Source organism: Phocoena sinus, chromosome X (genome assembly GCF_008692025.1).
Source record: "Phocoena sinus isolate mPhoSin1 chromosome X, mPhoSin1.pri, whole genome shotgun sequence".
In the NCBI taxonomy this organism is placed as follows: Eukaryota; Metazoa; Chordata; class Mammalia; order Artiodactyla; family Phocoenidae; genus Phocoena; species Phocoena sinus.
Genome location: NC_045784.1, coordinates 105055658 through 105079480, shown reverse-complemented (window position 1 = coordinate 105079480; position 23823 = coordinate 105055658). Strand labels below are relative to the sequence as shown.

General features: G+C 37.1%; 1 protein-coding gene across 15 annotated transcripts in view; it reads left to right on the top strand.

Annotated features, from left to right (window-relative positions):
- Nucleotides 1-23823, top strand: part of THOC2 (THO complex 2) — a 103289-nt gene that overhangs the window by 33696 nt on the left and 45770 nt on the right. For 9 of the 15 annotated variants that reach the window (XR_004347990.1, XR_004347991.1, XM_032619253.1 and 6 more), the window contains exons 8-13: nt 1407-1573; nt 4684-4734; nt 11459-11551; nt 14559-14714; nt 15322-15494; nt 16749-16944. Coding sequence is in view for 13 of the 15 variants with exons in the window: in XM_032619253.1 (XP_032475144.1) it covers nt 1407-1573; nt 4684-4734; nt 11459-11551; nt 14559-14714; nt 15322-15494; nt 16749-16944 (836 nt within the window). In the remaining 2 variants the exon portion in view is untranslated. The remainder of the gene's footprint in view (nt 1-1406; nt 1574-4683; nt 4735-11458; nt 11552-14558; nt 14715-15321; nt 15495-16748; nt 16945-23823) is intronic. The other 6 variants (XM_032619258.1, XM_032619257.1, XM_032619256.1 and 3 more) reach the window with 2 other exon arrangements.

Sequence of the window (23823 nt, the reverse complement as noted above, 5' to 3'; positions counted from 1 at the left end):
CTTCTTGTATTTGGAGAGTTTGGTTTTCTAAGTGATTGCTAAGATACTGCAAATTAGACATTAGTTTTATAGCATTTAATATACTTAAGTGTGGAGATAATAGAAGTAACTCTGGAAATCATTAATAGGATATGTAAGAATTTTCTTCGAAAAATCCTCTAAGTCATCCATAAGGTATAGTGTTTAGACCTAACATCTCCCTAAGTTAACACAGTTGTTCTTTTTCCTCCAGCATTAGAATAAATCAGTGTTTATTTGCTTGCCCCAGATGAAGTGGTTAGCTTGCATTTAAGGGCTATGCCTAATGAAAAATATGTAATTAAAAATACTAGAATTCCATTCGGCTTGATGCACAAGGCATGAGGGAACTGATATAAACTGAGGGAACAGCCGATTGATATGCTCACTCTGGGTCATAAGCATACATTATATTGAGAGGAATGGTGGGTGGAATTGACTATATCATTTAAATTCTCTCTTTTGTTTATTTTGCTGTGTGTAAATGGTTGCATTCTCAAATTAAATGCACGTATGATGTGACTGTGCTATAATATAATTATGGTAACAGCTGAAGCTGAATACAAATAGAGGTAATAATGTATTAATAGTAGGATGGCTGATAGGAATGTTTATTAAATTCATGTCTATTGGCCCTTTTTAGCTTACCCTAGGAGATTAGCAAGGATAAGTAGCCATCGGTACCTATTAAGTGCTTCTTTCCTTTCCCTTTCCTGCTCTACCTAGATTGTTTTCTTCCTTCTCTGTTTGCTTGTGTTTTGTCCCCAACTCCTTGTATTCTCATCTTTTTAGTATTAGCAGTATACCTGTTTTCCTTTAGAATGCTGCCCAAAACTATGAATGTACAGTTACATTTTGTAGTTTTGTTGTATATGTAAGATAAATTAAAAAATGATTATAAAAATCGTGCTCTACTTTCATGAACCTGAACTTTTAATTCATTTTTCAACATTCCAAACACTTCTGCATAAAACATAAAAAAACCTTTAGTTGCCTAACTTGTATTGTTTGATTTTCATATTTTGCTAAGAATTAAAAATGTGAATCTCTTTCACTAGCGTGAGTAATCAAGAACTGATGAGATGATGTAGCATAGAAGAAATTTCACTTGACTTAGTGTCACAGGTCCTGGGCTCCAGCCTAAGCCCTGTCATTAACCCACTTTGCAATTCTGGGCAAGTCATATTTCTCATCTGTAACATGTGGGGAGTAGCCATGATGACCTTGAAAATTATGAAGATTTCCCCCTGGGGCAGGGGAAGCAAACTTGTAAAAGAAGTTGTTTTTAAAAACATTTTTATTTTATGTATGTTGTCCCTGAAGGTTAATGGCTTTTCTAGAGATTATGTATAATCACTTTTGAATTTGTGTATATCCATCTGTTGCAGGATGCTTTAATCTGGATCCCAATAGAGTTCTGGATGTCATTTTAGAAGTGTTTGAATGCAGGCCAGAACACGATGACTTCTTTATATCTTTATTAGAATCTTACATGAGTATGTGTGAACCGCAAACACTGTGTCATATTCTTGGGTTCAAATTCAAGTTTTACCAGGTAAAGAAAAATGTGTGTGTGTGTGTGTGTGTGTGTGTGTGTGTGTGTGTATGTATGTATGTTAATTTTGTGATTTTATATGCAAAATATAATTTGAATTTTATTTCTTAATGACTGGTTTCAGCTCAGCCATTCTAGCAGAGGGGATAGAAAAAACTACATTAGTGGTATGAATGATGTGATGTGAAAGCCTAGAAGAAAGCATAATACATTTTTGCCTTGAGAGAGATGGAGTCAGGGAAGACTTCACAGATAGAACCTTTTTTAAATCTGGTCCTTGAAGGATGAGTAGGAGTTTGTTGAGAGTTGTCTGTGCAGAAGTAACAAATAGTGTGTCAGTGAAGACGTGGCAATATGAATGTACGTAACATTGAAGAAATGGTACATAGTCTCATGTGGCTGGATTGTAAGATGTGGGGAAAGGAAGGGATAGGAAGTGAGGTTGGAAAGGTTGGCATAACTTTAGATTGTCAAGGGCCTTGAACACTGTGTTGACTTAGAATTTTATTGTACAGGTAGTTACTATTGGAATTTTTTATGGATGTGAATAAATTCTTGAGGCATATCTTACATCATTTTTCACTTAAACCACTACAGTAGTTACCTTGCAAATCTATGCCTCTGATTATTTCTCTTTCAATCCACCTTTCGTATTATTAACTACTGTTACCTTCTGAAAGAGATCTAATTGACTCACTGTTTAAAAACCGTTGCCTGCAGGATGAAATTCAGACTTTTAAATGTGGCAGAAAAGGCTCTTCCCCATCTAGCCCCATTCTTTCTTTCTAGCCTCATCTTTAATGATTTTTTCCCTCAAACCTCATATTCTAGTCATATTCAGTTACTAGCCATTTCCTGAACTTAGGTGGGGGCATTGCTATGTATAGACCTCTGTTTACATGCAGTTCTTTAGAACTAGAAAACTGTTCTTACCCACCCCCTCTCGCCTATCTTTTCTTCATCTTGTAAACTCTTATTTATTCTTTAAGATCAAGTGCTACTTGCGCTATAAAGTTTTGGTGGGCACTTCACCCGTGCATAATTAGTCACTTCTTAAACTCTGTTCTCATAAAACTTGACACAGGCTTCTAGCACTTATCAGGTTATATTAGAATAAACCATGTCTGTCTCCTTTGCTAGGTTGTTAGTCATTTAGGATGGTCTATATTTTACTAATTTCTCTGGATTAATTTATTGCTTAGCCTATGGTAAGTGTTCACTAATTACTACAAATGAGTGACCTATGTTTTAGGAAGATAACTCTCTTGATAGCATGGAGGATTTTAATGTAATAAGGCCTCTGTTGCCTTTTTGGTATAGCTTTCCTAATTTGTCTACCTGCCTGGGATATTCAGCTAGTCAAGAAATACTCATTTATTGAGTTTTTAGGGTATGTTGTTGCTTTGCTAAGCACTGAGGATACTCTGGTGAAGTGTCTATTCCTGTCCTCTGGAGCTCAAGTTCAGGATAGTAAGACAGTTTTCTTTTAGGATTCTCAAATATATACCACCTACTGCCTTTGCTTATCTTCAGTTTTCCATTTCTCTGGAATGCTCCAGAAGAGAAATTAGATCAGAACTAAAAGCATATAGCTTTGGGATACCAAACAAGATGAATGGCAGGGTTTTGGGGCAAGAGCATTTCACCTTGGTTCAAAAATTAGTGATGGCAGATGTTCCTATTCCTACCAGTAGCCAGGGAGTCTGCTCTTAGTACAGAGAAAGAGAAGTTCAAGTGTTTCATCACATTTTAAGAGGCACCTTGATTGTTTTGGGTTTGAGAACATGAAGCCGACTGCTGAAGTGACAGGGTAGCTGAAATTTAACTTGGGCACGATTAATTAGAATATAGGTTAGGGCTTTGGAGACTGAGGTTTTCAGAGCATATTGCAGTGAATATGGATGACCTACTGCTTAATATCAAGTATTGTTAGTTGAATGTGAGTTTCAGAATTAAAAATTTTTACATGAAAATATTCCTCATAATGGTAACACTTTTTGAGCTGAATTAAAATATCCATGGGGGTTGACCAATGTTAGAATGATCCTTTTTTTAGTAGATAATGGGGCCTTTGTCTTATATAAGAAATACCCAACCAAGAAACATTTGATTTAGAAATGACCTATTATTGGAAAGAGTAACCCTTGTATTGCTCTGTATAACACCATTCCCTTATTTCTCTTGCCTGAGCTATCTTGTTTTGAGAATCTGCAGTCTTAAGGACCACTGCGGGCAGGGGAAGAAATGTCAGGGATTTTAAGATAATTTGTGGTCTTGGGAGGTAAAGTAGGAAAAGCCATGAAAATAAAAAACTGCTTAGGGCATGTAACCTGGGGAATTGGCTCCTAGGCGTGTATGCTCACCCTGTGTATTGGTCCCTTGCCTAACTCCACTCCCCCCTCCCCATCACTACCTGAAAATGTTTACTCCCACTGACCATAACCCATGTTTTCACCAGTTGGAAATTATTTGGATTAACAGGCTTCTTTTAATTTTTTCCCTTAATGCTTAGGACTTCTAGGCAAAGGTAATTATTTCTGCTATGAAGTCAGTGAGAGTGATTTTAATTCTGGTTTCAACCTGGGGTCAGCTATACTGGATGTTTTGACTTGGAAGGGTGGTATAGATGTAAACAGTTTTAGGGCACATGACCAATTTGGAAAATTGGGCAGGTATGTCTGTTTGATTCTCCTAACAGGGATTGCTACAATAGAGGGTTTAGGGGAAGCATGAAGGTCAGCACAAAGGGCAGGAAGAAAGGAGTACTAGAAAGTATGAGGGTATTGAAAGACAAACTTGGCTGGAGTTGTCTTGCCACAGGAAAGAGGAAGGAGATGATGACTCTCACCCTTGATTTCTGGATTCAAAACACAGTAATAGTAGTAATAGTACCATGGTCAGGCACCGTTATAACCCCGCATTTATTCATTTAAGAAATATTGACTGAGTACCTCTTATGTGCCAGGTAGAGTGTTGTGGGTAGGAATCAGGAATTCAGTTTTGGGCATGTTAAGTTTGAGATACCTGTTAAAGATTTAGATATCCAAGTGGAGATGTTGAGTAAATAACTGGATATTTTTTTTATAAACTTATTTATTTGTTTATTTTAGTTTTGGCTGCATTGGGTCTTCGTTGCTGCGTGCTGGCTTTCTCTAGTTGCGGTGAGCGGGGGCTACTCTTCACTGTGGTGTGTGGGCTTCTCATTACGGTGGCTTCTCTTGTTGCGGAGCATGGGCTCTAGGCACACGGGCTTCAGTAGTTGTGGCTCGCGGGCTCTAGAGCACAGGCTCAGTAGTTGTGGCGCACAGGCTTAGTTGCTCCGCGGCATGTGGGATCTTCCAGGACCAGGGCTTGAACCGTGTCCCCTGCATTGCAGGCAGATTCTTAACCACTGTGCCACCAGGGAAGTTCCAATAACTGGATATTTGGATCTGGTGTTCTAGAGAAAGGACTGGGCTAGAAATAGAAATGTGGGTGCCAAAAGCACATAGATGATATTTAAAGTTGTGATACTGGATGAAATCATCAAGTTGGATATAGAGACATAAGAGAACCAAGGTCTGAGCCTTGGGGCACTCTGATGTTAAAGGGCCTGGGAGAAGAGGAGGAACCAGCAAAGGAGGTATAGAAGGAACACATACATATAAGGAAAGAGGAAAACAAAAAGAATATAGCATCTTGGAAGCTAAATAGAAGAAGGAATGATCAATTCCGTTAAATATCTCTGATAGGTCATTTAAGATGACTAAAAAATGGTCATTGGATTTATCAGCAGGGAGGTCAGAACTAGCCATATTTGTAGAGTTCGGGTGGTGTTAAGAGAGAGAATGGGGGAGAGTGGTATTGGAGACGATGAGAACAGACAACTCTGTAAAAGAGTTGCTACAAAGAGGCACAGACAAATGGGGTGATAGCTGGTAGAGGAAGTGAACTCAAGATTTTTTTTTTTGAAGATGGGAGAGAGAATACATTTATATGCTGACGGGAATGATTGAATAGAAAGGAAAACTGGTGATGTAGGAGAAAGAGGAGAGAATTATTGGATCAGTGTTCTTGAGTAGGATAGAGAGAATGCAGTTTATGGCATAAGTGATGGATGGAGTTTAAATAGGAGCATAGAGAATTCATCTGTAATAACAGGTGGAAAGGCAGCATATGTGGGTACAGTTGTTGGTAGGTGGGTAGATCTGATGGTGAGAATTTATAGAAGTCCTATTGATTGCTCCAGTTTTCGTGCTGAAATAGAAAGCAAAGTCATCAGCTGAGAGAGAGGATGAGAAAGGAGGTATTGGAGCTTAGGAGAGAAAGTAGGAAATAGTTGTGTAAGAGAGTGGGAGAGTGAATGGACAAGAGAAATAGAGTATGATTGGCCAGCAGCATTAAGGACCCACTTAAGGGTGGATATGTGAAATTAGTACTTTGAGGAGTTGTAGCTATTGGTAATATTAAAGTTCAGGATATGAAGTGAATGGCTGAGATAGGGTACAGGAGATCTTTGGAAGAGTGGGATTCAAGGAACTGAGAGACCAAGATGATGGAAGAATCACTAACGTGTATTTGAAAATCTCCAAAAATTAAGAAAGGAATAGAGTTGGAGAAAGTGAAAGTGAATCAGAAGCTAAGATCATTCATTGCTAAGTGAAGGGCAGTGACCCAGGAGTCCACAGATGACAACAATAGGACATAACTAAAAGTGGCAGAGTAGAGAACTCCAGAGCTCTGTCCCTTCATGAAAACAACTAATGAACTGGCAAAAAACTGAATCGACTTTTACAGAACTCTGGAATTTAGTAAAAACATAAAACAACTAAGGAAAGGTTTGGTGAAGAAAGAAGCTGCTGTTTGGGGTAAGAGAGTACTGTGATATTTTAAATTGCCTGCCTACTATCCCTCACACCCAGATTGATGGTGGCTGTGAAGATAGAAGCCTGCACTCCTAGTACAGATTGCTAATGCCAGAGGATATAAAGAATTATTTTCAAAGAATTCAGCCTGTCTGGCTGCTACCTGAAGGACTGGTGCAAGGGCCTGTCTTTTTTTTTTGCCTGATTGGGGGCATCCCTAGGGCTGGGGTGGCTTTTTATTTTTATTTATTTATATATTTTTTGCGGTACACGGGTCTCTCACTGTTGTGGCCTCTCCCGTTGCGGAGCACAGGCTCCGGACACGCAGGCTCAGCGGCCGTGGTGCACGGGCCCAGCCGCTCCGCAGCATGTGGGATCTTCCCGGACCGGGGCACGAACCCCTGTCCCCTGCATCGGCAGGCGGACTCTCAACCACTGCGCCACCAGCGAAGCCCTGGGGTGGCTTTTGCCAAAAACATTTGAAGACACAACTATTGGCTTTAGCAGTCTGGAGTAAGAGACAACAGTCAGACAAGCAATAGAGAGACTGAAAGCCTGGGAAGGAAGAAGTTAGATAAGGAGATACACAGGGGAATAAGGGCTTTAGAAAAGTTCCTGTATGTACCATGGAATCAGAAGAAAAAAAGGCCAAGCACATGCCCAGAACTGGATGCATGCTCAGAAAAGGGCTGAGAAGACCCTAAGCTTTTTCCTCTGGCTGGCCTTCAGGCTCTACACAAGCAGGAAGTGAAGACTAAGGCAGAATTGTAAATGGCCCAGCTAAGTGTTGAGGAGTGCCCTAACATAGAGCCAATGTGCAAAGACTGGAAGAGTATTTTTTTCTTTTTTCTCTTCAGGCCCTTAAGAAATGCAAAACACTAGCTGACCACTAAGCTAAAAAGAAACAAGTTTCAGTGGCCACACACAATAATAGTATAGACTTTACAAAATGAGTTTAGAGAAGTCACTAAACAACAATAAACCACAGTAAGCAGCATCAACAAATCCCATAGAGGGGGCAGAATCTGATTTTCAGAGTTGCCACACAGTATTCAGTATTCAAAATGTTCAGTTTTCTGCAAGAAATGATGAGTTATGCAAAGAAACAAAGTAAGGGTCATTCATAAGAAAAAGGAAATTAATAGAAACTATCCCTGAGGAAACCCAGGCAATGGACATCCTAGATAAATAATTTAAATAAACAGTCCTAAATATGCTTATTATCTATAGGAAACCATGGGAAAAGAACTAAAGAAAACCAGGAAAGCACTGTCTCACCAGACAGAGAATATCAATAAAAAATACAGAAATTATTTTTTTAAAAAAGGAACCAAACAAATTCTGGAGCCAAAAAGTGGGATAACTGAAATGAAAATCCACTAGATGGGTACAACAGCAGATTTGAGAAGGCTGAAGAAACAATTAGACAACTTGATAAGTTAATTGAGGTTGAAAGGAGCAGAAACAGAAAAGAATGAAGAAAAATGAACAGAGACCTATAGGACACCATCAAGTGTACCAATATGTGGGGAGTTCCCTGGCGGTTCAGTAGTTAGGACTTGGCGCTTTCACTGCCGTGGTCCTGGGTTCAATCCCTGATTGGGGAACTAAGATCCTGCAAGCTGTGCGGGCGGCCAGAAAACCCCCCAAAAAATGTGTACCAATATGTACACTATGGAGTCCCAGAGGCAGAGGAGAGAGAGAAAAGGACAGAAAGTGTATTTGAGAAAGTAATGGTCGGAACCTTCCCAAATTTGATGAAAAATATGAATCTACACATCTAAGAGACTCTAGGAACACCAAGAGGGATAAACTCACCAGAGACCACACTGAGACACATTATAGTCAAATTGTTGAAAGACAAAGAGAATCTTGAAAGCAGCAAAGCAGATGTGACCCATTGCATACAAGAGATCCTCAATGAGATTGACAGCTGATTTCTCTTCAGAAGGCAGTGGGATGGCATATATAAAATGCTGAAAGAATGAAACCAAAAATTCTATATCCAACAAAACTATCCCTCAAAAATGAGAGATTATGATATTCCACGGTAAACAAAAGCTGGGGGAGTTCGTTGCTGGTAGACCTACCCTACAAGAAATGCTAAAGGGAGTCCTTTGGGCTGAAATGAAAGGACACTAAGCAGTAACTTGAAGTCATATGAAGAAATAAAGAACACCGGTAAAGGAAACTTTATAGGTAAACTTTATATAGGTAAATATAAAAGCCAGTATTACTGTATTTTTTGGTTTGTAACTCCTCCTTTTTACTTATATGATTTAAAAGACAAAGGAATAAAACAACAATTATAAATCTGATTGGCACACAATGTATAACACTATAAAAGGGGGAGGGTTAGAGATTTATAGGTGCAGAGTTTTTGTATAATATTGAAGCTAAGTTTGGACTTCCCTGGTGGTCCCGTAGTTAAGATGCTGTGCTTCCAGTGCCGGGGAAGCGAGTTCGATCCTTGGTCAGGGAACTCAGATCCCACATGCCATGCTATATGGCCAAAAAAAAAATGAAGCTAAATTGATATTAATTCAAAATAGGTTATTATAAGTTTAAAATGTTAATTGTAAGACTCAAGATAGCCAACCACTAAGAAAATACTTTAAAAAATAAATAGAAGAGGAAATGAGAAGGGAATCAAAATGGCACACTACAAAAAAGACAGTAATGGAGGAAATGAGAAACAAAAAATAATATAAGACATATAGTAAACAAATAACAAAATGGTGGAAGTCCTTCTTTGTCACTAATTATTTAAATGTAAATGGGTTAAGCTTTATAATTAAAAAGCAGAGTTTGGCAGAATGTATAAAAAAGCATGATCTAGACCCACCAAGGTCACGTGACTTTTCTGTACTGTTAAAATTCATTGTAATAAAATGAGAGGGCAAAAAAAAGCATGATTCAACTATATGTTATCTATAAGAAACTTACTTTAAGATCCAAAGATATAAATATGTTGAAAGCAAAAGTATGGAAATAGATACCCCATGCAAATAGTATCCAGGAGAGAGCTGGGGTGGCTATATAGACTTTAAGACACAATTTTTTATAATAGATAACAAAAGGCATTATGTATTGATAAAAGGGTCAACCTATCAAGAACGTAACACACAACAGTTAATAAATGTATATGCACCAAACAGAGCCTTAAAATATATGAAGCAAAGATTAGCAGAATTGAAAGGAGAAATAGACAGTTCTACAATAACTGTTGGATATTTCCATACCTCACTCTCATTAATGGATAGAACAACTAGACAAAAGATCAATAAGGAAATAGAGGACTTGAACAACACTGTAAACCAGTTAGACTTAGACATATATAGAACACTCCACCCAACAACAATAGATTACACATTCTTCCTGAGTACACATGGAACATCCTCCAGGATAGACCTTATATTAGACCACAAAACAAGTCTCAATACATTTGTAACATTGAAATCATACAAAATACCTTCTTTGACCACAGCAGAATGAAACTAGATCACAGATGAAACTAGATCACAGCAATAGTGAGGGATAGTGAGTGATAGGAAATTCAGAGCTGGGTGAGCTTTAAGGAGCATGGAGGGAGAATAGTCTGAAAACAACTATAAAAAGCAAAGATGATTCATACCCCATCTCCAGGCCTAGTAGTGTGAGGGGTCTGGGGAAAATAGCCACCACTTGACTGGGTTACAGTGGGAGTGGTGTTCCTAGTGAGTCTAGTCTTTGTTCAAGTGTCAAGGTGAAGGGGGGAGGAGAGGTTTAGAGGATATATTTAGAGAAGAGGTTCAGGATATATGGGGTTTTGCTGAGGATGGATCATGAATTCCAGAGGATTCCATGGAAGTTTTTTAAGAATGCTATGGATAGGTAGGATAGGACAGAACAGGGATTGTGCAGAGCAATATGAAGATCAGTTTACGGGAGTTGACATTTGTCCTGAGAGTCAGGGGCTTCTTGTGACTCATTTAAACAGAGATAATGGGAAAAATGAGAATATTCCTGGTGGATTCAAGTCAGGTAGTGAGCTTTTGTGGGTTTGCTCCAAAAGTGTGACCACCATTTATTTTTAACGGGAAAATGTTTTGATACTAAATAACCGTTTAAAAAACATTTAGAATCAAACTATTGCTAAGTTGAAGACTTATCTGTCTTAAAAATTACAGTGAAACAATGCCTTTTTTATATGATACCTATTAGTTTCGTTAGCTTCATATGTACATAACACCTATCACAATTGTGGGGGGCGCTTACTTACAAAGATCTCATTTTCAGTGTTGAGTAGAAGCAGAACATAGTGTATTGTCACTGTTTGCTTTTTATTTGCATTTTGCCATTTAATAATTGCTAGTTGTCCTCACGTCATTCTTCTATTCATCTGACCCCAAGCAGTTTAAAAATTAGGAAAAAGTTTTCTTGATAGCATTCAAAGATCCTTCTGTTTCTCCATAGGGTCCATAGGGCTGACCTGGAATTGACCATTCCTTGTTTAAAATGTTGAATTATTCATGTGTATTAAGTATAGACACCTATTTTGAAGGGGAAATCAGCTGGCAAGCAGATATACTTAGCATAAACCCCAAGAAATAAAAGAATAGGAAGAAAAGTATAAAGCAGACAGATGGTTCTCTACTTCCAGATTTGTCAGTCTTGTCTATCTGCATCTCCACTGAGAAGTACTTGAAAAACCAAGTTAAGAAAACACACATATAAACAGAAACCCAAAATAGATATGCAGTATAAAATCTCATTCTGTTCAAGTTTCAGATTTTATTCAAATATCAGCATGTATTGTAAAATGTGTCCATTTTTGAAACTGCTTTCCTTGTGTTCATCCGATGTGCCAGTGTGAAAAGGGATATTCACATAAATATCTTTGTCCTGAATTTGGATGTTATTTATGATCAGGAAGAGCAATGAAGCTTATTGTTGACCTAGAGTTATTTGATGTAATTGTTCTTAATTATTGGTAGATAAATGGATATGATTTTAGTTGTACTTTAGGCACTAAATAGAAACTTTTCTTTTGTTTTTCAAGGAACCAAATGGAGAGACTCCTTCATCTTTGTACAGAGTTGCAGCAGTACTTCTACAATTTAATCTTATTGATTTAGATGATCTTTATGTACATGTAAGTCCGTCCAGTGGACTGCTAAGAATATTTGGTTGTTCGTCCCAGGGGTGGGGAAGAGGAGTAGGCAGCCATATATAGCACTCCAAGATTGGTTCTAGGCTCTCAAGTCTTAATTTTTGAAGCCCTATTGCATTACTGCTTTGTGTTTACCTTATAAAGCAAATGAATTTAGTTCATTGGAACCATGGAAATGAAATACCTTTTGTCACCGTTACAGAATTCAAGGTTGGCTATGAAGTTAAAGTTCTTAATTGTCGTAAGGTATACCTCATGGAGAGCGAGGCCAAGTTGTAATCAATGTGGTTTTAGACTTCAGTATTATACACAAATTAGGGGAAATATGAGATTACCTAAATAGTTCTTCCTTCTCACCCACATGTTAATTTTAGGCATTCAGTATGAATGGGGAACTTTTCGTATACTTTTAAAAAAATGGCTTCTTTTGTGTTTTTACTGGATAATAAATGACTGGTATTGTGCTTTTATTGCTGGATCTAGGATTTAGAGGAGTATGTATGTGATTATGATTTATGATCTCTAGTTTAGCAACAGCTTAGCCTGTCAGTTTGAAAACTCTAGGTTTGTAACATAGAAATTCCTGTTTTATTAAGTTGTGCATTAGGATATCTATGAACTGTCCAAAGCTGACATCATCTTCCCCGCCTTTGAAATCACTTCCTTGCCTGTCATTGCATATAGTGGTTACAGAGTTGAATGAAACTTGATCACTACCTTGGAAGCAGTCATAGTCTAGCAAGGGAGAAAACATTTTGCATTATACAATAAGTACTTTATTGGAAGTATTCACAAAGTGCTGTGAGGGCCCAGAATAGATAGTGACCATCTCTGTCTTGGGGGGGATTCTGGAAGGCTTTTCCAAACTACTGATGTTGAACTGGGAACTTGATAGATGAGTAGGTGTTGGCCAGGCTTAAAAGGTGGGAAGCTTTGTAGGTAGAATTAACCTAGTATAAAGGCAGGAGGTTTGAAAAGGCTTCACTATCACCTTAGGGGAGCAGCAGGAAGCTCAGAGTGGTTGGAGCCTAGGGTGGTATGTAGGAGAAATGAGGCGGGAGAAAGAATTAGGTTGGGGACCAAACTGTGAAGGGTTGTTAAGTGCCATGGTAAGGAGTTTGGGTTTTTTTTTCTTGTTGATAGTAGAGAGCCATTCAAGATTTAGAGTAGAGAAGGGATGTACAAACTGAAAACATGGAAACTTGGTCAGAAAAAGGAGAATCTGAAGACGTAGGTATGAGTTTATAGGCAAGTATAGACTAGCATGACGAATGGAAAGTACAAAAATGATGATACATTTATTACTGATATTTTTCAGTTTAACTTTAAATATAAGCAGACTAAGTGTTCCTGTTAAGGTGACAGAGATTTTCACATGGGATTAAAAACCAGTTTATTGTTTACATGAGATGTCTAAAACCTAAGGACAAAGAAAGGTTGAAAGTAAAATGGTGGGAAAAATATACTAGGGAAATTATTATTGTCAGATAAAATAGAGATAGTCACTTTATAATAATAAAGTTCTGTTTATGGGAAGATATAATCGTTGTAACTTTATATACACCTAATAACATTCTCAAAATACAGAAGACTAGAAATTGAGAGAACTATAATTAAAAACTTAGATTTAACCCATTGTAATGGGAGATTTTAGAGGCAATTGCAGTAGACTAGGTAAAAGATGAGGACCTGTGGTAGATATGTGATAGATATATAAATAAAGCAATAAAAATGGGTTTGATTGCCAGTGGAGAGAATAAAGAATGAGAAAAAGTCTCATTTACCTCCTTGTACCAGTCCATAATGCATTTTCTCCCACTCCCCTTTTTTGATTAATGGGATAAAGTCTATAGTATGTGGCTTAATATTTCACTGTGTCTCCTTTTATTATTTACTGATTGTTTACTTTGCATTAGACTTAGCTACTGAAATAGATTATGCATTTCTAGGGGCAGGAATGCTTCTTTTATAGCTCACCATAGTGCCTAGCAAAAGCTACTAAGTAATGGTTTGTTGGTTATGTGTCTAGGTTATTTTATGAAATGTCCACATTAGCCATCTTCCACTCATACAAGATGGCTGAACTTGAGATACTTGATCCTTTGTTCATAATGGAGGGTCAACTATCCACATATTACCTTTTCTTTTGTAATAAACTAGAAACTAGTTTGTGACTTAAGTCAAATAGGTATCTAGAAAATGAAAAGTGAGATGTCAAGCTGTTCATAATTTTTTGACTTGAGATTTTTCATTTATTTTTTTACTTATTTTTTTATAGACATGGAAAGTTTATTTCTAGATCCCATGGAAATCTAATGGAGTTTGTAGAGTTTTTTTTTATATAACTAGAAGAAAATGTGTGTATTTTCTAAGCATGACAACAGAAGCAAGCAATAATAAAGGAAACCCGTATAAATTATCAGGGCTGCTCTGAGAGCTATACCCATAAGTATAATCTTTTTCTTTTTTTGCAGGTTCTTATTATCTGTTTTATACATATTAGTGTATATATGTCAATCCCAAGAGATTTTTCATTTAGAGGAATCAACTTTGCCCCTTTATGTCAATCAGTAGTTTACCACTCCCAAATTGGATCCATATGTAGTACTTTATTTAATTTGGAGTTTGGCCTTTAAAGGGGAAATCTGTGATATTTTTAATGAAACAGGTACACATTTTCTTGGGTAAACTAATAAATTCAATGGTAAGCATCACTGTTGTAGTATTATATTAATTTAGGACCTCTGACAGGCAGAAGAGATGAAACTTTGAATTGCTACCTGAGTTTAAAAGGTGTACAAAATTCAGGTACTTAATCCTGTCTGGTTATATGAAAATAATGGAGAGAGACCTATTTAGAAGGGAAATTATGGTCATAAATAGGCCAGGCTTCTTATTTAGTTTTATCAATAGAGAGTAGATAGTGTTTGCATTTTGTATGTGCAAATAGTATTAGCTATTTTATGAAATTTTAATGAACCATTTTTAGCTTCTTCCAGCTGATAATTGCATTATGGATGAACACAAACGAGAAATTGTAGAAGCTAAGCAGATTGTTAGAAAACTTACAATGGTTGTACTGTCTTCCGATAAAATTGACGAGCGAGAGAAAGAAAAGGAAAAAGAAGAGGAGAAAGTGGAGAAGGTATATAGTTTATTCTGATAAAATTAACATTGTCTTCTGGATTTAGAATTATGAAATTTAACTTGTGATGGTTAATCAACTTATGGAAGGATAATTTCTTAGTTTTGATTGTGGTGAAACCTGGTTTTTGGAATACAAATTTGCAAAGGTGGTTTTGTTTTTAATCTGATTGGCACCTTCCCAAAAGAGGCTGCAATGTTTTTTCTTATATAAATTTCAGAGTGTATTCTAAATAAGATAACACACGTATTGACTATATTTGTGTTCTGTGTATTAATGTCTCTCCAGTCCTAAAGGGATTCTCAAAGATGAATGAATTCTAGTTCCCCGTGGCACAATAAAACATTAAGTAGGACCTAATTTAATTCCAAGTCTATAAACTGTTATGCTTTGGCTGCTAAATGAAAAAGCAGATCCTGTTGTTTTTTTCCAATCACTAAAAAATTTGATTGTACTTTCAGGAAAATACTGTTGCAGTTCCCATGAATGGCAGCTGTTGTTGACATACATTGTTGTATTGTTTGGCTTAATTTTTTAAATGAAATATATATAAAGATTTATTGGTGTCTGTATTCTGAGTATCTTTGCTGTAATTATTCCTTTTTAGCCACCTGACAACCAAAAACTTGGTTTGTTGGAAGCCTTGTTAAAGATCGGTGATTGGCAGCATGCACAGAACATTATGGATCAGATGCCTCCATACTATGCAGCTTCACATAAACTAATAGCCCTTGCTATTTGCAAGCTTATTCATATAACTATTGAGCCTCTCTACCGAAGGTATGTTTACTGTATGCTTTACTAATTGAGGTAGAAATAGTTTTGGACTACAAAAAAAAATCTGCATATTTATCTTGTCTCCTCAAACCAGGCATATATTTTAGTATGTTTTATCAGAAGATAAGAACTATTCACAGAGCATATCAGTTTGGCAGGTATTAATCAGTGACTTGTGTCCTATCATCTAGACCAGGTGTTGCAGAATTTGTGCTGCAGTGTTGTCTAAAAACTGTATGTTAGATTTCTAGGTTGGGTTTGCTCCGTTGAGAGTGAAAACTCCATTCTTCTGTTTTTGACTTTTCCTCCTCTCTTGGGGGGCAGAGAATTCCTAAGGTTTTTACTTAGTGTAATTTTCCTCTGTCCTGGGTTGAGTGGCTCTGAGTGAGGACTTTGCCTCTCTGCTTGCCTTATCTCTCCTGGCATATAGGCTGCTGTCCTGGAAATTGGTAGTGCAGCCTCTCTCATCATCCCATAGTTACTGTGTCGACCAGTCCGCTAGCCCTCAGCCTACTTGCAGGATACTTAGGAGCAGTACTGGCAGCAGCTCTGGCTTCAGCCCCACAGATCAGAGCCTGCCTCAAAAGCCCCAGCCTTGTGACTCGTGCATAGCTGCTGGCTGCTGCCTTCAGTGCCACCTGGGCTGTGGACCATGAAGGCTTCTTCTCAGAGAGTGACCCCTGTGACTCCACAGCGGGACACCTGCTCAGCAGGTGAGAACTCTGGGCATGCTGTCCTTTTTAGTGTGACACACCCTCTTTCATTATGCTGCTCACCTTCCCTACCACCACCTACCTCATATTCAGTCTAGGTAGTGGAAGCCAGATTGAGAAATGTTTATTAACTTGAATCAGTGTTGTTATATCCATATTTTTCTGTTTCATCTTTGTGTCTCTGAGGTCCATCCCTTGTTCCCCATTCCCATATCCAGATTCCTGATATTGGCCACATTTAACTAAAAACAAATTCATAAGATGTATGTTAAATGTTACTTGGAATCTGCATTTCTCTGATTTCCTTTTCTTATGCAGTTAATTTGAAACAGTCTCTTAAGCTCTGATTTTTTTTTTTCAAATGAGTATTGTTTTTGTCTTTTTCTACCAGTTAAATTCTTTGGTATAATGAAGTTAGGCACAGTTGAAATAGAGAAAGCAAATATAAGCAAGAAAAGTTTTACTTACTGATTAATATGATTGTGTTAACTTAAAATGGGGTATTGTATAGTTATATATATATAAATTTTCCTTCTTTTTGTAGAGTTGGCGTTCCTAAAGGTGCTAAAGGCTCACCTGTTAATGCTTTACAAAATAAGAGAGCACCAAAACAAGCAGAGAGCTTTGAAGATTTGAGGAGAGACGTCTTCAATATGTTCTGTTACCTTGGTCCTCACCTTTCTCATGATCCCATTTTATTCGCAAAAGTGGTGCGGATAGGCAAGTCATTTATGAAGGAGGTTAGTAAGATTTTTTTTCTTCCAAGCAGAAAACTAAACTATGGAATGAAACTGTTCTGAGTATATTCTCTAGAAATAAAAAGAAAGTAAACTTAAGAAAAGGTTATGTTGAGTAAGGTTTGGGGAAAGTCAGTTGTGTCCCAACTATTTATATATAAAAACTTAAATCCAGCCACATTATTAGTCAAGTCCTCCAGATAGGAAAATATGCTTTGGACGTGTGATTGCTTTTTGAATCCCCTTATAAATAGTGGTTAATTCAACATTCTTTCCTCTTGCTTTTCTTCTGCTCAGTTGTTTTCTTGGCTGCAGTTTTGAATCATTGCCATTATTTGTGCAAAGTCCCTTCAACCTCAGACTGTTCAGGATCCATTCGTTTATTTTTTTTAGTAAACTTTTTATTGAAATAAAACATAATGCAGAAGGCACACAAACCATAATTGTACAGCTCAGTGACATTTTCCAAACTAAGCACCCATGTATCTACCATGTAGATCAAGGAATAGAACAGTACTAGCACCCCAGAGTTTTCCTTAAATGCCCTTCTAATCACTACCCCAAGGGTAACTTTATGTTATTGTTTTTTTTATTGATGTATAGTTGATTTACAATATTGTGTTAGTTTCAGATGGAGCAAAGTGATTTGGCTCTACATATATATATATATATATATATATATATATATATATATATTCTTTTTTTGGATTCTTTTCCATTATAGTTTATTACAAGATATTGAATATAGTTCCCTGTGCTATACAGTAAATCCTTATTGTTTGTCTATTTTATATATGGTAGTGTGCATCTGTTAATCCCATACTCCCAATTTATCCCTCCTCCCCCTTCCCCTTTGGTAACTATAAGTTTGTTTTCTATGCCTGTGAGTCTGTTTCTGTTTGGTAAATAAGTTCATTTGTATCATCTTTTTAGATTCCACATATAAGTGATATCATATAGTTGTCTTTCTCTGTCTTACTTCGCTTAGTATGGTAATCTCTGGGTCCATCCATGTTGCTGCAAATGGCATTATTTCATTCTTTTTTATGGCTGAGTGATATATTCCATTGTGTGTGTGTGTGTGTGTGTGTGTATATCTATATATACATATATAGATATATATATATACACACACATATATATATATATATATAGATATATACACATACACACACCACATCTTTTTTATCCATTCATCTGCTAATGGACACAGGTAGCTTCCATGTTTGGCTTATTATTTTTTAAAATTAGCTTCGAGTTATAATTTACATACAATAAACCTCATTTATTTTAAGTGTACAATTTGATGAGTTTTGACAGATGTATACAGTTGTGTGTCCACCACTGCAATCATGATATAGGATATTTTCATCATCCCAGCAAGTTCCCTCTTGCCCCTTTGCCATCAATTCCCTCCCTTCATTGCTGGTTCCTGGCAACCACTGGTAGGCTTTCTGTCACTGTGGTTTTGCTTTTTCTAGAACTTCACATAAATGGGATAGTATAGAATGTACTCTTTTTTTGTCTGATTTCTTCCATTTAATGCTTTTGAGAGTCATTTCAGTTGTTGCACATGTCAGTAGTTCTTTATTGCTGTGTAATATTTCATTATATAGATATAACAGTTTATCCATTCACCAGTTGATGGGCATTTGGGTTGTTTCTAGTTGGGGGCCATTATAAATAAAGCTGCTATGGATATTCTTGTACAAGTCTTTTTTTGGGGGGTGCATATGTTTTTGTTTCCCCAGGAATGGGATTGCTGGGCCATATGGGTAAGTGTATGTTTAACTTTTTGTCAAACTTTTCCAACATGTGTCTACCATTTTGCATTCCTGGGAGCAATGTATATGACTTCCATTTGCTCTACATCCTCATCAACACTTGGTGTTGTCAGTCTTTTAAATTTTAGTCACTCTGATGGGTGTGTAGTTCTATCTTTTGTGCTTTTAATTTACATTTCCCTGATGATCAGTGATGTTGAGCATCTTTTCATGCCCTTATTTGCCATTTGTAATCATCTTTGTTGAAATGTCTATTCAAATCTCTCGCTCATTTTAAATTCAGTTGTCTTTTATTCTCAGTCTGATTTGCCTTGTCATTTTGTTTACTGTCTTTTGAAAAGCAAAAATTTAAAATTTTGATCGATTCCAATTTAACAGCACTTCTCTTTTATAGTTTGCTCTTTGTGTTCTAAGAGATCTTTGCCTAACCAAGGTCTTAAAGCTGAAAAGAATACACAATTTCTTTTCAATTGTAAAGCAACGTAAGCAAAAGAATCTAGAAATCCTTACAAGCACAAATGCAGTTTTCTCCAGTGTTTGGCCATTGCACCTAATTTTAATTTTCGACTACAGTAACTATATAGAAAATTTAACAACTGTTGTGTATTAATCACTTGAGACCTGAGATGTTTGATTTGGCTTTAAATACTTAGCTGGTAGATAAATTTTTTTAATGTTAACAAATTTATATTGTGTAAAGGTATGCTGAAGAAATCTGCTAAGTAGTTCATTACTATACATAATATTTATTATATAGCATATATCCATATAAAAAAGAAGTATAACAGTGTTTCATTATCTTGATCCTTATCGTCTGAAAGGGATGTCATGTTAACTAGTACTTGTTTTTCCCATTGCATCGTATTGGGAAGCATGTGAAGTCAAATTTGTCCCATTACTGGTGATGTTAACATCGATCACTTGGTTAAGGTGATGGCTGCCAGGTTTCTCCAGTGTAGTTATTCTTTTTCTCTTTGTTGTTAATATGTATCCTGTGGGGAGATACTTTGAGACAATGTAAACAGCCTCTTTCTCATCTTACTTTTACCCACTAATGGTATTCTTTTTTTTTTATGCTATTCTTTTTCATTGAAAGTCTTAATGTTCAGATCTCTTGTTCTGAAATTCTTTCTTTGGCTACAAGTATCATAAACTTGTAAGCAGGAGACTGAACATCAAACTTGTAGAAGTCCCGTATATAGACATATGTATAAACATATACAGATACAATATTGTTATCAGGATACACAGGTGCTAAAGCTGTTTCTCTTCCACTCTGCCATCTCCATTGCAGCCCTCATTTATCTCTGTTCTATCAGAATTGTGTCTGGTGCCTGCCCCTAACTCTAGTCTCTATTTTTGCAGAGGTAGAAGGGCAGAAGGGAAGCAGAAAAAGTTTTATTTTGATCCCAGTGTGGGAAGAAATCTGTCTTCTCTCATTGCTAAGGTTGTGGTAGGAAAAGTGAATCTTTCCAATGATCTGACTTAGAATTTTGGTTCATTGTTTTTACCCTAAAAACATTTCACTGTAACAAATCATTATGTGTTTATAGGTTTAAAAGGCTTATGTTGCCTAGCTAGGAATTTAACACGAGTTTTTAAGATTGCTTCTAAAGGGGGAATATGACCTTAGTTCCAAATAATGTATTTACAATGAACAAACCTTTAACAAATCTCTCATTCATAAGCTTGAGGTTGCTTGTATATATAAATTATGCATATTAAAAAATAGCTTATGTTAGATATCACTTAACAGAATAGTCTTTTCAGCCTATAGTTATTTGAAATCATTTATGTCTCTGATTGTGTGTGTGTATGTGTATGTGGTTATGTATTTCTGAAATTTGAGGTATGTAGTATAGGACTATCTAGTACAGTGAACCTCAAACTTTACATGCATCAGGATCACCTGGGGGTCTTCTTAAAATACAGATTGTTGGGCTCCACCCTCAGTTTCTGATTCAGTAGGTCTGGGTGGGACCCGAGAATTTGCATTTCTAACATGTTTCCAGGTGCTACTGATCCAAAGAGCAAACTTTGAGAACTGTTGTTCTAGTATATTAACCAATTTTGGTCCTTATTTCAGGCTTAAAAGAGGGAGGTGGCTCTATAGAATATTTCTATATGAATGCACACGTTTTGGTATCTTTAAAATTTTCTTTAATTATAAAGCACAGCTTTAACATGCTCACCTGACATACTTAAATGTTTTTGATAGCACCTACACACATAAAGATGAATTCCTTGGTGCTTTTTTGCGTCCAGCTGATGTTAGTGGATTAAGTTGTTTCTGATAGTGATTACTAATACTGAGCGCTTACCCTGTGTCAGGCCCTATTTTAGTACCTTACATGCATCAGCTCATTTAATCTTTACCAAGCCTTTTGTGTTCTAGGTTAAGTAACTCGTCCCAGGTCACACAGCTAGTATGGGACAGATACGCAAGTTCAATCCAGGCAGTCTGGCTTCAGAGGCCAAGCTCAAAATCACCATGCCCTACTGCCTATACAAATGTAGTGTGTCTAAAATTGAAGAAATGATTGGTTGTCTAAGTTTTTCGATTCTTGAAATTCCTTGCTATTTTAAATTATATCTGTATCAGTGGTGTTTTATTTTATCTATCTCTGCAGTCTCTGTTTTCATCTCATTCTGTGTATCTCATATCCAAGCTTTTCTTGTCTTACTGAGTTCATAGTATTTTTTTCTATGACAATATGCAGATACTTTTGGAGAATCTGTCTGTCCTCTGTGTTCTACTTTCTTCCAGACTAAGTTCATTTGTCTTTTATATGATTTTTTTAGACTATTTATGTTTCCATAGTAGCCACAGCATTTCTTTTCATCTTAATATGGACAACTTCTTTTTGATACAGTGTGAGTGAATCCTCACACCCTTCCTACCTTATTTATGACCAGTCCTTCTCCCCTCAAGCTACAGTTTGAGTATTGGGTTCTCTTTTCAATCTTTTCTGTAGTCTGGAATAGGGGAGTGAATAAGCTCAGTGAGGCTGAGTATAGCCCCCAGTTTAGGGAACCTCTGCTTTGTCTTCTGAGATCCTGTTACCCATCCTATGCTAGGCATGCCCAACCAAGTGGGTATCCAACTCCCTTGGAGTTTGATTCTCTCATCCATCTGAGCACAGTTCCTTTGAGAGACAGCAAGCCTTAGTAGCCGGAGTCCTGCTGGGCTTCTACTCACAAGGGTTTTTCCTCAGGCTACTTATTTACCTTGCAGGCCACATTGCCTGAAGGATTTTGTTGACTTACCTTCCTTGCTCGATACTTCTGGGGATTGGGTTAAGGTCAGGCGCCATACCACACTGTCTGTAGTTCAGAATCTTATGTGTGTTTGTGTGTGCATCACCTTGAAGTTAATAGCATAATTTCCTCTTTTTTTGCTTGGTTGGTGGTGAATTTGGGAGATTAAAAACAAACAAATAGGAAGACGTACTTTGTTCATTGCATTAGGGATTGGGGGAGAGAAATTATGTGTTTATGCTTCACTCTGTCATCTTAATTCAGTTATCTCACTGTCTCTTTATATGGCTATTTCTTATGTTGGCCTTTGGTAAAGAGCCAAAGTGCACTAAATTGATTCACAGATAAAGCTTAGAGAAACCTAGAGTCAGAGGGTCAGGATATACCTTAGATTGGGTACTAGATGATATTCGGAATAGTTGTGATTATGATAATTGTGGTAATGTGGAAGAATGTCCTTATTCTTTTTTTTTTAAATTAATTTATTTTTGGTTGTGTTGGGTCTTCGCTGCTGCACGCGGGCTTTCTCTAGTTGTGGTGAGCAGGGGCTACTCTTGGTTGCGGTGTGCGGGCTTCTCATTGCGGTAGCTTCTCCTGTTGCGGAGCACGGGCTCTAGGCGCACGGGCTTCGGTACTTGTGGCTCGAGGGCTCTAGAGCACAGGCTCAGTAGTTGTGGCACACGGGCTTAGTTGCTCCATGGCATGTGGGATCTTCCTGGACCACGGCTCGAACCCCTGCATTGGCAGGCAGACTCTTAACCACTGCGCCACCAGGGAAGTCCCTGTCCTTATTCTTAGGAGATGCACACTGAATTTTTTTGAGATAAAGTATCATGTCTGCATTTTATTTGGTCAAGAAAAAAAGGCAAAATATTAATTGTTGAATCTACGTGGTAGATATATAGGTGTTTATGGATAAGTATACTATCCATTCAACTTTTATGTAAACTTGAAATTTTTCATAATAAAAATTTGGGTTCCTAGGGAGAGAATGTACCTTAATACCATTGACCCTGAAACTCTAGTTTATGAACCAGCTACTTTAGAATTTTGACTTGATGTTTGTTGGTTTTTGTTAGCTATTAGGGGAGGGAGAGCCTGTGATCCTGCTTCAGTCCATTTATTTCTTTTCAAAATTGAAGATCTAACTTGGTTGTGTGGGTTAGAGCTCAAAATTAATATTCCTTTTGGATGAAGGTATGGGAGTCAGTCAAGTACAGTGGAATTACACCATACCTGTGCTTAGTTTATGTGAATGTGGCCAGACTTGTTCCATCAAAATACTCAGTGTGTATGTCTAGGAGCAAGGGTGAAATTGGAGAAATTCTTTTCTTTCATTTTGGTTCAGTTTCTCAGGTGTCTTAGAGAGTATCTCACCACATTCAGTTAGTCTAGTTTTTAAACTGTGTTTTCGTGTGACATGGCCCCCTAAATGCAAGCCAGTCACTTTATTTCATGTTCACATCTCATGGTCACTTAGTGATTTCTCCTAATATTAGAGGGGAAAAACAGACTCTTGAGTTGGACTTAAATGAAAGATAATGTGTCTGTATACTTTATAGATGATATAAGGGATTTTTGTAGGGTAATTGTGAGTATATGTAATTTTTACTTTATGTGTTGACTTTGGAACCTACCTTGCCCACAGATTCTTCATTTAAGGTTGTCCCCCAAACAGAGTAATTAAAGCATTAGAAATTGATAATTAGGTGAACTAGTTTCATCAGGATGAGCTGCTAGCTACTTGCTAGTAATGTGACCTTAAGCTGGTCACTTTCCTAAGCCAGAGATTCGTGGTAATAATATTTGGCTTATCTAGATCCTGGGGTTGCAATATGGA